This window comes from Ursus americanus, chromosome 13, assembly GCF_024610735.1.
Source record: "Ursus americanus isolate L20-20 chromosome 13, mUrsAme1.1.p, whole genome shotgun sequence".
Taxonomy (NCBI): domain Eukaryota; kingdom Metazoa; phylum Chordata; class Mammalia; order Carnivora; family Ursidae; genus Ursus; species Ursus americanus.
This window is the reverse complement of record NC_142139.1, coordinates 40,078,214-40,093,487: the sequence shown is the minus strand read 5'-3', so window position 1 is coordinate 40,093,487 and position 15,274 is coordinate 40,078,214. Positions and strand designations below refer to the sequence as shown.

General features: G+C 44.5%; 1 protein-coding gene across 11 annotated transcripts in view; it reads right to left on the bottom strand.

Moving 5' to 3' along the window:
* The window catches only part of FHIP1A (FHF complex subunit HOOK interacting protein 1A), a 241,748-nt gene that overhangs the window by 52,665 nt on the left and 173,809 nt on the right, over window positions 1-15,274 (bottom strand). For all 11 annotated transcript variants that reach the window (XM_087866512.1, XM_087866513.1, XM_087866508.1 and 8 more), the window contains one exon: window positions 14,278-14,364. In XM_087866512.1, the coding sequence (XP_087722638.1) occupies window positions 14,278-14,364 (87 nt within the window). The remainder of the gene's footprint in view (window positions 1-14,277; window positions 14,365-15,274) is intronic.

Here is a 15,274-nt window from a genome sequence, read left to right as displayed (position 1 = left end):
ATGATTTCTTCAATCCAAGTTCCAGAACACTACTGCCGATCCGTGTCACATAGCTGCAGGCCCACGACAGGACGGGCCTTTTAATTACGTCATTCACCTGCCACTACTGACAGACCACAGCGATCCCTGCATCTGGCCTCTCGGCTTCCGCGGCACTCTCCTACCCAAATCCAGGGTGACCGAGGAGGCAGCATGATTGTGAGGGCCGCCGCCACCGCCACCCCAGCTCCTCAGTCATACCCGGACCCCCAGCATCAGGCAGGGAGCACCATGCTATGACAGAAGCTGGCGACGGCGGCAGGTGCATCGAGCTCTCCCGCCGAGCTCAAGCATCCGCAGTGCGCGGCTTCCCCAGCTGCCAGATGGCCCCGAAGGGAATACCTGTCTCCCTGCCCTGACACCACCGGAGCCTGCCTCAGGCTGTGAGGCAAGAGCAGCAGCTTCTAGAAGGAGTGACCTCATTTCTCTAGAGCATCCCTGAGACCCCTGCACTTCACGCCAGACCGGCGGTCTGTGGGCCGGGTGGGCGCACAGGTAGGCTTTCGGCATGGTGGAGGACAGAATCATTTTAAGTGACTGGTTTACTCCAGGCATGGTAAGAAACAAAGTTCCATATGAATAAGTATAGTTCAACATCATTACAAGAAGAGGAATAAGCAACCAGCAAAAACAACAACAACAACAACAGACATGGGCTGGGGGCGGTGGGCAGGATAATATTCTAGAGCCTTCAGTGATTGGACACTTGGGTCAATAATGTAGAGAATGGGTTTTAAAAAGCAAATTACTGGGATGCCTGGGTGGCTCAGTTGGTTAAGCATCTGCCTTCGGCTCAGGTCACGATCCCAGGATCCTAGGATCAAACCCTGCATTGGGCCCCTTGCTCAGTGGGGAGTCTGCTTCTCCCTCTGCCTGCCACTCCCCCTGCTTGTGCTCACTCTTTCTCTCTCTCTCTCTCTGACAAACAAAAATAAAATAAAAAACTAAATAAATAAATAAAAAGATTACTGAAATGCATAAGTAGAAATATGAAATGGAGAGACCAAAATATTATCCCACTACATTTTTTCATACGGTTCACCCCAGAGCTGGGGCCTGGTTCAGAGCTCCATAACTCAAGGGACACTGTAACAGATTTAGCAAAGAACCACCACATTTGAGAAACAAAATCTTAAAATTCCAGGGCCAAGAGGGCATCCGAATTCCATGTTTTCGATGCCTTCTTTTTTCCCATTTCCCACTGAAAGGAATGCCCTGATCGGTGAAGTTTTACAGCATTACTGGAACCAGACATAAAACTTCAACGTGTTTTACATCGGGAAGTGACGCAGATGACAGCAGAGTGATGTGCTGGGCATCCAGAAACGCAACGGGAAGTGGGCCACAAGAGCGAGCAGGGCACTGGTCTCTACGCTCCGGCCGCTCCAGAAGCCCCTCCACCATCTCCCAGACTAGAGATGCGTGAAGAAGGGTGGACAGGAGAAATGGAGCGAAGGGACAGCTAAGTGACAGGCTGCTCTGCCCACTCTGCCCTGGAGACTAAAAACAGTACTGGACCTAAGAGGTCAGCCCGCGCCTCCCGTCAACTCAGCACCCAATTACAGCTCATTAACATGTAGCAGTGGTGATCATTTGAAGGTGGTTTTTAATTGCTCTTAAAACCTTCAGTCACAAGTGTCACCGAGTATAAAAGTCAAAAACATCCCTTGCTAGTGAGAGCCCAGTTGGGCTCTACAGGGGTCCCAGCCCACCCAACCCACAGACACACTAAGAGCAAATGGGTGACTCACAAGTGGGGCTGCTCCCAGCCTCTCACAATTTCCATCTTCCACAGTCCCCAGAAAACTTCCATCCATCACCCTAAGTCAATAAGCCATGAATTATTGAATTCACAGGATACAGGTCATGAATATGCATGTGTGTGTTTAGAAGACAAGGTTGTAAAACAAATGGGCTCCACAGTGGCTTGGAGCACACCAGCGCACAAGCCTGTAAGGAAATGGCTGGAATCATTCTACCTGGGTAGATGGTTCGAGCATGGCTTTAGCGCACAAGAGATGGTGGGAAAATTGGGTTTTCTGGTAGATATTTTGCTTCTATTTTTCCAAGCGTATTTGTCTGGAATAACTTGCTGAATGAAAACAGCAGCCTGCTCACCATAAAAATAAAAGGTACGGGCTTTCTTTGAGGTCACAGGTTATCACTGCGAGTGTCTGTAAGCTGCCTGCAAGAAAGGATGGTGTGTCATTAATGACTTTTCCCTGCCCTCCCTCTCTCCCTTCAGCACACTCCCCCCTCAATGTCTCCGCCTCCAATGACTACAGACAGCCCCAAACTTCTGCCCCAATTTCCTAACAGTCTCCAAATAAAGGAGCCAAGGAACCCACAAAACAGAAGAACATACTAGGTCACAAGATTTTTGACCAAAATAATATGACTGAGCCCAGGATGCTATTCATGTACCCTTTCCCCTCCAAACGCCTTGCTAGTCCCCTTTCTAACCCTGCTGGGGCCAGGGCAGGCACTGAGGCCATCTTTGGCTGCTACTGCCAACGGTCTACCGGTCTCCTGCCCGCCCAGGAGCCCTAAACAACACACCTGCACCAAGATTCTTCCAAGCTAGTGAGAAGGCTGACCAGCCCGCCTCACTTCCGTTTCTATCTGCCACAACACAGTCCAATCACCGCATTCAAAACACCACCGCCGCCAGCACCAAAGAAAGGGCCTTGAGGACCCTCTCTCCGGGCCATCTCTCTCAGCCCAGTATTATCACCAAGTTCAAAAATACATGGGACACCATGCTGGCCCTAGAGCAGGGGTTAGCAAACTACTTCCGTCAAGGGACAGACAGTAAATATTTTAGGCTTTGTGAGTTGTATCCAGTCTCTGTCATATACTCCTTTTTTAAAAAAAACAACCTATGAAAAAAAAAAAAAACAATCTATGAAAAAGGTTAAAAAAAAAAAAGTCTTAAAAAATTGCGGTAAAATACATAAAATATAAACTTTGCCATCCTGACTGTTTAAGTGTGCAGTTCGATAGAGTTAAGTACATTCCCAGTGTGGTGCAGTCTCTCTCTGGAGCTCTTTTGACCTTGCAAAACTGAAAGTCGATGCCCAATAAACTCTCCTGCTCCCCTCCCCCAGCAACCACCATTCCACCTTCCATCTCTATGGGTCTGACTACCATCTGGACTCCATATACGTAGACTCACACAGCCTTTGTCTTTTTGTGACTCATTTATGTCACTTAGCATACTGTCCTCAAGGCCCATGTACGTGCTGGCATGTATCAAACGTCCTTCCTTTCTAAGGCTCAATAGCATTCCATTGTATGTTTACACCATATTTTGTTTATCCATTCATTTGCAGATAAATGTAAAACCGTTCTTAACTCTCAGATACAAAAACGGGCCACAGGCCAGATCTGGCCCACAGATCAGTTTGCCAAACCCTGCTCCAAGGGCATAGAAAAGCATACAACACAGAGGCTATAGAACTTTCTCAGTCCATGGCACTTTCAGCGTATCAGTAACTTCTTCACTGCACCTCTAAGCCAGACGAAACACACAACCATCCATTTATTAAGTATTTGAGTCCAAACAACGTAACACGTACTGAAGTCCTCACGACTTAACTCCTGGTCGACATTCGACCTCGGAATCAGACTGGACAATGCCAACCTCCTTCCTTGTTCTGCGCTGTCATGTGATACTCGATTTTACGCACGGCACCCAACAAACACTCAGCTTTGCAAAACCACCATCATATTGAAAGGAATGTACAGACGATGCTGAAACTCAGCAATTTCAAGCCAGTAATTCCCGTGGTATCTGACAGACGTCACTGTCCTTCCCTCATAGACTGAGAGTATCTCGCCGAGCCCTGGCACACGGCTTGGGAACTGCAGGTATAGACTCTTCTAGGGGTTTCAGGATGGAGGTGGGGAAACAGAATCAAAAACCAAGAACACATCAAACAATAGAAAGGAGCATATGCTCGGAGCTGAAGGACTGACAGAGACGCTAAGCTGCAAATTCTAGAAAAGAGAGATGCCTGGAACCCACCATGTCAGGGACAGCCACGGGAGTGGGGCGGGGGGTCAGGGGGGAGACGGGAATTCAGCTGGTCCTCGAAGAGAGAGTAAGACCCGACAAGAGAAGAAGTAGGAGAGAAAATTCCCAGCAAAGGAAAGAGACTAAGTATAGGAGAGGCCCTGAAGCAAGGAGGGGGAAGGCCTGGAGCAAGGGGCATGGCCCAGGGTGCAGACGGAGGAGATAGCAGGAAAGGGAGCCATTTGAGGTTTCAGAGGGAGGGTGATGTCTTTAAAGATCTGTTTGGGAAGTTTAACCCAGCCGTACATGTAAGACAATCTGAGGACAGAAGTGGTAGCAACAAGACAGGCAAGCAAAACCTAACCCTGGTCAAGGTGGGTGAGACAATGACCTGAAATGACTAGGTTGGGAGAAGAAACAGAAGGATCAGACCAAAGAACCCGATGGAAAAAGGTGAGTATATAGAAGGGGAGAGTAAGAGAAAAGGCTCCAGAACAATGGGGCATGTAGGCCTGGCAACTAGGAAATCATGAAGTGCAGAGGACATGCTAAGCTAGCCTGGGGTGAAAGCTAAGAGTCTGGCTTTTGATATTCTAAATTTGAGGAGCTCAGCAGGTCACTCAGGCCAGAGATGCCACCAGGGGCGGAGGATTTGCTGGCCATCTGTGTAGAGCTGACAGCTGCTCGCGGGGTTGACCAGCAGAAGACCAAGACCCGCGGAGGCCCGTATTCGGGGCAGGAAGGGGGAAAGTGAAGTCCATGTTGCCCACAGACTCTACCGGAGAACCGGAAGGGTCTGCAGAGTAGCCGTCAAAGGGGAAAGGAGGTCACCAGGGAGTCAGAAGTCTCGAATAGAATAAAGCAATTCTTTAAAATCCCAATATTTTTCAACAGCGTTTAAATGCATTTAATGGTTCAGCCAGGGAAGAGCTGGTCATCCCTTTCAGGTAGTCTGGAAGGGTTTTATGGCCAGTGAGTGGGATAATACCTTCTCTTTAGGATCCTTGTTCCTTGTATCCTTATTTTCTTCAGCCCCCTCCCTTCTCCCAAACCCCCTTCCTTTCTGTTTTCTTTATAGTTCCCCTCCACACTTCCCATAATGCCACCCAAACCCGCTGCTGTATTTTGTCACCCCCACACTGGTCCTGAGCCTCTCATCCCCGACGATCCTCTGCACGGAAACTGCTCGCCACGGGAGCAAATGCTCATGAGCCCTGGGAGTCAGGTTAGGGATGTTCTCCCAGGCCTCACTCTCCCCGCCCCCGGTGCACACCACGGCTCTCTCGATGTACTTTTACCAAAATGCACTCCTCCAAGCCTGGACTGCTGCGGGCGCTCGCTCCCTGAACGTCCTTCCCCGCCTGCTCACCTTCAAGGCTCGGCCCAGGTCACTCAGGTCACTCTCTCTGTCGGACGCTCCGTGTCCGCCCCACACCCCGCTCCCACCCTCCCTGGCTCCCTTCTCTGGTACAGCACTGATTTTAGTCCCTCTTGTGGTTACTCTGTCAGTGTCCTGGGTCCCAGATTATAAACCCCTTGGAGATAAGAGGGTTTTCAGGCAACTTCGTTTCCCCACAGGGTCTGGTGGAGAGCTTTCCATCGGGCGCACACTCACTACATGGTCTCTGGACAAATGATGTTATCCTTCTACTGCACGTGAGGAGGCAGAATCTGTCCTGGAGTAGCGACGACAGCACTTCTGCGTATAACAGCACACGATCTTCAGAATGCTCTCCTGTTTGATCTCCAGCCCCTGTAAGGGGGGAAGAAGACCTTACCATCCCCACCGCGCAGCTCAGGAAACAGCCTCGGAGAAGCTAAGAGCTTCGCACGGGGCCACAGAGCAGTAGATCCAGGAGCCAGGACAAGAGCTCAGATCTTCTGATCCATGGTCTCGTCCCCTTCCACCGCACCCCCTGCTTCTGCGTGAACCGGGTAATAACAAGGCGGACCTGGTGACTGTTACCTGCGCTTTGGAGAGTTCCTCACTGTTTATTTATATCTGGTATGTTGTTAGCATATCTGCCCGTCACATTAAAGTCTAATTACGATCTCAGGTTCCAGAGAACAAGGATCAATACACAGAATTGGTAACTAGCAACTATAAAAAGTGGACTTTCTTATGTGTTTCTAGAAAATTTTAAGTTTCTAGAAAATTTTAAACCGCATCGTAAGCACTACATCTGAATACACACCACAGGTGCCAACTGTACCTACTCATTAACACTGAAATGCCGACGCTAGGAAATAAGTGTGCTGGATCACCTCTATCTGCCTCTCTGTGTCTACTCTCCAGCCCTTCCACCCTGCTCTGAGCCCCAGATGACCTATGTGGGCCACCTTCTTCCATGGTTCCCTTGCCATATGGTTTCCCTTTGGGTTCACCCGAAGGGAGTCCAGCAGGAGACCCGAGGAAGGGAGGAGAATGAAGTCGGTTATTTCTTCCCTTGCCTCCTCCTCTCAGGCACTGTCTCAGGTTGGTTGTGACCCACACCTGAACCCTGGTTCTAGTCAGGTGGCCCTCTCCATAGAGTGCTCTCTGACCCTTTGCAAACACATTCAGTCCTAGGGATGGTAACCATGGAAATCCTGCCCACAAATTCTCTGACACTCCAACTGTCAAGAGGTGGGGTCTATGTCCTCTCCCCTTGAAAGAGGGTGGACCCTTTGACTACCGTGAATAATAAAATATGGCAGGAGTGACACTGTTGCAGATTCCAGACTGACAGCTTCTAGTTCCTGTCTCTTGAGCCCCCAACAAATAAAAAAAGAGCCCAAGTACCTGAGGCTGCCACGTTTAGAGAAAGCCCAAGCCAACCCTGTGAAGAGACTATGGACTGAGGGAGAGAAGGTGGGAGCGATGGAGGGAGAGAGAGACCCATCCATGCTGTCAGCCCCAAGAGATTCAGGCCCCATCCACTAAACTCATCCCAGCTGAGGTCCCAGGTATCACAGAACGGAGATGAGCCAACCTCTCTGTGCCCAGCCTGAATTCCTGAACCAGAGAGTTGTGCTTTATACTAATAGATGGTTGTTTCAGGGGCGCCTGGGTGGCTCAGTCGGTTAAGCGTCTGCCTTCGGCTCAGGTCATGATCCCAGGGTGCTGGGATCGAGCCCTGCATTGGGCTCCCTGCTCAGTGGGGAGCCTGCTTCTCTCTCTCCCTCTGCCTGCTGCTCCCCTTTCTTGTGCTCTCTCTCTCTCTCTGTAAAATAAATAAATAAAATCTTTTTTAAAAAATGGTGGTTTCAGGTCACTAAGTTAGGGAGTAGTTTATCACAGAGCAGTAAATCACTGAAACACCACACTTTTTTTTTTTTTTAAAGATTTTACTTCTTTGAGAGAGAGAGCACAAGCAGGAGGAGGGGCAGAGGAACAAGCAGGCTCCCCACTGAGCACAGAGCCCGACTCGGCCGGTCCCAGAACCCTGAGATCAGAGGAGGATTTTCTCAGACTGCACAGCACTCTAGGACACTCCCAACCAACCTCTCCCTCTTCTTCACTTGGGGTCACATTTGCATTGCAGTCTGTCAACTCCCAGCCTTCCGCACCTTGCTCCCTATTTTCTCTCTCACAAGCATTTCCCCAATAAAATCCTTGCACGTTTAACCCTATGTTGGCATCTGCTTCTCTGAGAACCCAGACTAATACAACATACCGATGAATATTCAGCCTTGAAAATTTAGCTTTAATAAATTAAACATACAGAGACAACAGAACTAGCTCTTGCTGGTTTAAGAGCTGTCGAAAGTCATAAATAACCCGTTTTGTACAACGTGATGCCCACATCTATGTCTAGTTCTCATTCCTAAATGATCCATATTAACATGGTATCATTTTTTCTAGTGTGACTTTTACAAAGCATGATTTTAAACGTATTTCCAAAAATTGATCCTTTCCTAAATGTCCAAAGCAGGCCTCTAATTTCTTATTCTAAATCCTGGAGACCATGCATACCTTGGAATTCAAACTTTTCCCAGTTTAGAAAAGTAATGTGTGCATCCGCCATGTTTGACTAACCCAGCGGGTCCAAGGCAGCGCTCATACGATCAAACACATTACTATTTCTTCCACAAAACATACAAATATGAACACAAGCGGAACAAAACCAAACAGCCTCAAGACAGCTCAGGTAAGGGTTTGCCACCAAATGAGTTCAGCAAAGGTTAGGTTGTGCTGCCATATGAATTATTAAAAAAAAGGGGGGTGGTTTCTAAGCTTTTTGAATTTGAGTTGTAGATAAGGGACTATGGACCAGTATATCCACACTACAGAAAACTGTGCAGCCCTTTGCAAAAAATCAAATACGCCTTTGTGCTAACCCAGAAGAATGACTGGTCACACCACGTCGGATGGAGAAGGCGCGCAGCAGAACGACTCACAGAGGGAACACTACACCATGCACACAGACTGGGGAGAGGGATGGCAGAGACAACTTTCACTTGTCAAGCACCCACACCCTACCTCTCATTACCCACAACCCTTCGTAATGACTTCATCTCTGGTTAGGAAATGCTATGGAAATAGTTTATGAGAATTGATTGTGATGTAGGAATATGTTTGAGTACAAATTTATTTCTATTATTTATGAGACGGAGAGAATGAGTTCACCTCTGCAGACTGCCTACACTGATGGGATGGCCAGTAACTAAAATGCCATGCATAAACTGGGAGCTGAGAGAGTACACAATGGAAATTTATTTAAGATACGAAATGAGGCTCCTCTACCAGGGCAAGGGACACAAAATATGAAAAATCTAGACAGGAGCCCCTACAGTAGTAGACCTGAGACTGCCAGGTATCCCTTCCCATGGCAAAGGAGAGGACACAGGCTATAGGAGGTGATGCTCTCACTAGGAACTCCTCCAGAAACACCCAGTTCTGGACTTCTTTCCTCATCTGTCTCGGGGCCCCTGTCCTACCACTCATAGGAGGCTCCCTGCTTCATCAACCACTGAGACAGCCAAGAGTCAGAGGAGAGACTGTTCACCCTCCCCCTTGCCCTGCCTCCTTCCTAAAAATTGTCATTCTAAATGATTAAAACACACACACACAAAGACTGGGGAGCAAGGAGAAAAATTAATTAGGGAGGAAATATTCTCCCTAGACTCTAAATAGCCCCAGGAGAAATTGCCTGCAATGGATAAAAGTTAGGGAATTTTAATTAGGGGCTGGAAATTCAAATCTAATATGGTGATGTTCCCTTTGCATTTTACATACTCAGCACTGACTGCATTTTTTTTTCACAATAAGATATATTCTTAACTTCATGATTTAAAACACCTCGTATTTTGGGGCGCCTGGGTGGTACAGCGGTTAAGCGTCTGCTTTTGGCTCAGGGCGTGATCCCGGCGTTCTGGGATTGAGCCCCACATCAGGCTCCTCCGCTATGAGCCTGCTTCTTCCTCTCCCACTCCCCCTGCTTGTGTTCCCTCTCTCGCTGGCTGTCTCTGTCTCTGTCAAATAAATAAATAAAATCTTTAAAAAAAAAAAAAAACACCTCGTATTTTAATTACAGGCATAATAAAGAGCAATATTAGTTAATATATGTAAAGCGCTGTTAAAAATCTCTGTGAACCACTGCCCGGGAATGCACCACATACCAGCACGCTGCACGGCCCTTGGGCAAACCTCATTCCACCTGTGTGCTGTTTATTCGGCGTCCCAAGTCCAAGGCTCTGTCCTTGGCACTGGAGATACCCCAGTGAACAAAGCGGGTGTGAACCTTACCCACAAGAAACAGGCAAAGCACTGTGGAGACAGCCATTAAACAAGTTATTGCCCATCTAATGATTTGATTCCACTTGTGGTTAGTGCTGTGAAGGAGTAGTACAGAGTGGCCATCAGATCCTCGTAACAGTCTCTGACATGGATCTCATCTTCAATTACAGATAAAGAGTTATCATTAATATTTGTAACATTAAGGTATGGTAATTATAATAATGTAAAATATCCTGAACAAATAATAATTATAATTACCACTATTACAATAATGACTTGGGAAATTATTTTATATCAACTGGTCAATGAGGAAAAGCATGGAACTAAATGAGGAAGAAAGTCTAAATGTGTGAGGGAGTATATGGATAATGGCTACCAAAGAATTTCAGCAGCAATGCTGTATCCCGTCACAGAAAATTCCTCCGTGCAGAGCTTAGAGACCTTCCAGACAAGACATCCACCTCACCTCCAGGACAGCAAGATACTAACAGAAGGACAACCTGGAGCAAACACGAGGTCTGCATTTTCCCAAGATATGTCCTATATTTTCCAAAACAGATTTAATTCCCAACACTTGGTTCCTCTGTGCCCGTAAACCACTAAAATCATCTAGAAACATGCATATTTTGATGTTCAAACCACATCTGAGATTACCTCTTAAACCTAGAAGGAACACAAAGCACACTGTCAGATCAAGAACGCTGTTTTGGAAAATATTGCCACTACACGCAAAAGGCAGTAAATGGTACAAGATGAACACCTTCTTTGAAGACCTGTTGTTCTAAACTTGAAGCCCCATTACCACAGCTTCAAGTTGCCATAATAAGGGAATCTTTGATTCTGTAAAATGAGAGCCCACGGAAATGGTACTTCCAGATGGAGAAATGTGGGCATCCCATCAAAACAACATGTGATGAATTATTTCTTATCTCCCTGTGAGGGCTGGCAACTCTAATAACTTGACAAAGATTCTCTGAACTAAATACTCTATGTGTCCCTTTACTCAGTGAGGAAAAACTCCTTACAATTATTAGAAACTTTTATCAACAGCTTTATGCCAATAAATTAAGCAACCTAGAAGAGATGGAGGGCTTCCTGGAAACCTATAAACTATCAAGACCGAAACAGGAAGAAATTGATTTTTTAAACAGGCCAATTAATTATGAAGAGATTGAAACAGTGATAAAAAACCTTCCAAAAAACAAAACTCCAGGGCCGGACGGTTTTCCCGGGGAATTCTACCAAACATTCAAAGAAGAAATAATACCTATTCTCCTAAGCTATTTCAAAAAATAGAAACAGAAGGAAAGCTACCAAACTCATTCTATGAGGCCAATATTACCTTGATCCCCAAACCAGGCAAAGAACCCATCAAAAAGGAGAATTACAAACCAATTTCTCTAATGAATATGGACGCCAAAATTCTCAACAAGATCCTGGCTAATAGAATCCAACAGTACATTAAAAGGATTATCCATCATGACCAAGTGGAATTCATCCCCGGGATGCAAGGGTGGTTCAACATTCGCAAATCTATCAGTGTCATAAATTTTATCAGCAAGAAAAAAGCCAAAAATCATATGATTCTCTCAATAGATGCAGAAAAAGCATTTGACAAAATACAGCATCCTTTCCTGATTAAAACCCTTCAGAGTGTAGGGATAGAGGGTACATTCCTCAATCTCATAAAAACCATCTATGAAAAGCCTACAGCAAATATCATTCTCAATGGGGAAAAGCTGGAAGCCTTTCTCTTAAGATCAGGAACACGACAAGGATGCCCACTCTCGCCATTATTATTCAACATAGTACTAGAAGTCCTTGCAACAGCAATCAGACCACAAAAAGGGATAAAAGGTATCCAAATCAGCAAAGAAGAAGTCAAAATGTCCTCTTCGCAGATGACATGATACTCTATATGGAAAACCCAAAAGAATCCACTCCCAAACTATTAGAAGTCATAGAGGAATTCAGTAATGTGGCGGGATACAAAATCAATGCTCAGGGATCAGTTGCATTTCTATACACAAATAATGAGACTGAAGAAAGAGAAATTAGGGAACCCATCCCATTTACAATAGCACCAAAAATCATACGTTACCTTGGAATTAACTTAACCAGAGACATAAAGGATCTATATTCTAGAAACTACAAATCACTCTTGAAAGACATTGAAGAAGACACAAAAAGATGGAAAAATATTCCATGTTCATGGATCGGAAGAATTAACATAGTTAAAATGTCCATGCGACCCAGAGCAATCTACACTTTCAATGCTATCCCAATCAAAATACCAATGACATTTTTTCAAAGAACTGGAACAAATAGCCCTTAAATTTGTATGGAACCAGAAAAGACACCGAATCGCCAAGGAACTGTTGAAAAGGAAAAACAAAGCTGGGGGCATCACAATGCCGGATTTCGAGCTGTACTACAAAGCTATGATCACAAGAACAGCATGGTACTGGCACAAAAACAGACACATAGACCAATGGAACAGAACAGAGAACCCAGAAATGGACCCTTGGCTCTCGGGCAACTAATCTTTGATAAAGCAGGAAAAAACATCCAGTGGAGAAAAGACAGTCTCTTCAATAAATGGTGCTGGGAAAATTGGACAGCTACATGCAAAAGAATGAAACTTGACCACTCTCTCACACCATACATAAAGATAAACTCCAAATGGATGAAAGACCTTGATGTGAGACAGGAATCCATCAAAATCCTAGAGGAGAGGATAGGCAGCAACCTCTACGACATCAGCCACAGCAACCTTTTTCATGACACATCTCCAAAGGCAAGAGAAACAAAAGATAAAATGAACTTGTGGGACTTCGTCAAGATAAAAAGCTTCTGCACAGCCAAGGAAACAGTCAAAAAAACTAAGAGGCAGTCCACGGAATGGGAGAATATATTTGCAAATGATGCTACAGATAAAAGACTGGTATCCAAGATCTACAAAGAACTTCTCAAACTCAATATGCAAGGAACAAATAAACAAATCATAAAATGGGCAGAAGATATGAACAGACACTTTTCCAATGATGACATACAAATGGCTAACAGACACATGAAAAAATGTTCAAAATCATTAGCCATCAGGGAAATTCAAATCAAAACCACACTAAGATACCACCTTATGCCAGTTAGAATGGCAAAAATGGACAAGGCAAGAAACAACAATTGTTGGAGAGGATGTGGAGAAAGGCGATCCCTCCTACATTGTTGGTGGGAATCCAAGTTGGTACAGCCACTCTGGAAAACAGTGTGGAGGTCCCTTAAAAAGTTAAAAATTGAGCTACCCTATGATCCAGCCATTGCACTACTGGGTATTTACCCCAAAGAGACAGATGTAGTGAAGAGAAGGGCCATATGCACCCCAATGTTCATAGCAGCATTGTCCACAATAGCTAAATCATGGAAGGAGCCAAGATGCCCTTCAACAGATGACTAGATTAAGATGTGGTCCATATATACAATGGAATATTACTCAGCTATCAAAAAGAACGATTTCTCAACATTTGCTACAACATGGACGGCACTGGAGGAGATAATGCTAAGTGAAATAAGTCAAGCACAGAAAGACAATTATCATATGGTTTCTCTCATCTATGGAAGATAAGAACTAGGAAGATCGGTAGGAGAAGAAAGGGATAAAGAAAGAGGGGTAATCAGAAGGGGGAATGAAGCATGAGAGACTATGGACTCTGAGAAACAAACTGAGGGCTTCAGAGGGGAGGGGGGTGAGGGAATGGGATAGGCCGGTGATGGGTAGTAAGGAGGGCACGTATTGCATGGTGCACTGGGTGTTATATGCAACTAATGAATCATCAAGCTTTACATCAAAAACCAGGGATATACTGTATGGTGACTAACATAATATAATAAAAAAATATTTAAAAAAAAAAAGAATTCTATGTCCATGGGTGTCTCTTGACAGCTCACAATGGAAAAGCTATCAGTTGATTTATTTTATAAAATGAGAGCATCATAAGGAATCCAGAGTGGTGCTAATGAGACAGCCAACCTTTGCTGGGACCTTAACTTGCTTCACTTCAATTTTTGCTGTCACAAAATTGTTTTAAAAAATTATGTTCTATTAAGGAGACAGCAAATCCACGGGACCTGTGGTACCCCGGCCCCTTTCCCACCACGGTAAGCCCTGCACTCTCTAGGACAGACCTGGCCTCCAAGGACAGCTTAAGGGAGAGTTCCAAGGAGCTACTCCCCATGAACTGACGTAAACACTAGAGTCACAGTCATTTGACAATCTTCATGTAGACTATCTTACTCGACATTCACAATGCCGTGTGCTACGACACCAACTAGATCCCAACAGACTTCAGCTGTCACCATCATAAAGACCTGCTTTCAAATTGTGGAATATGAATGGAACAAGAAGAATCAGGCTGAAGTCACCATCAAGTCAATTACACTGGTCACCTTCCTCGGTTTCCATCAGTTGCACCATCAACAAAGAAGATCACATTAGCCAATCACTGACCTTGTGGAGAGCAGGAGCCAAGACTGGTACCAAGAATCCATTGTAAATATAATTGACAAGCTGACTGCGAATCAAAGGATGAGCCACCTAAGAGAGAAACAGGCAGTCATGAAAAAGGCAAAGAGTTTCATCTTTAGGACTTCTTAAAATCACACATTTCTGTGAACATCCTAAATTCAAAAAGGAAATTCAAATTCTGGCCATTTATTCCATGGTCAAAGAATAATCCAGACTTCAAGCCACCATGTAATTTTTTCAGATAGTTTATTCCAGTATAAACAGCTTGGACTTTCAGATTTTAAAATTGGTAATTCTAAGTTTCAACTTAAAAAAAAAAGCAGATAATAAATAGACTGAATATGTATAGGGACTCATAAATTAAAATTAACAAACTATAAAGTATAATTTTGCCCCATAACTTCATCTATGTCCCAATTAACTTGTGCCTAATTAAAAGCAAAGGTATAACTGTCAAAGTGGACAATTCAATACATTTATTTTGCTAGCAAAATGAATTTGTGTTGAAGATACAGTTTTTACCAATCATTTATATTGAGGAGGAAGGCACTTCAAAAATCCTTTCATAAAAAATAAGATTCTGTTCAAAAGGAGAAAACATTACCAAAAGCACACCACTTCCTATATTTGACTTTTAAAATATATTTAGCATGAATAAGCCTTTACTAATATCTTTTGTGAGTAATCATTTCAGTAGTACCCCCAAACAAAAAAATCTTAAAAGTATATGGTCTCGATTTCAAAATATAGCACAAAACATATCATTTCTCTGCCTTTAACCATGCCTGTTAGCTTTACTTCTCTTTCTTAAAAAAAAATAATAAAATCAAACAATAAAGTGAAAAGCAATTTCTAGGGAAGTAAAGCTAGATCTTTAAATTACTGATAATCTCTCTGTGTGTGTACATTAGGGAAGGAACTAATAGGTTCATCTTTTTTATTTCCACATACTTCTGCAAGAAATGTTGATAGACTGTAA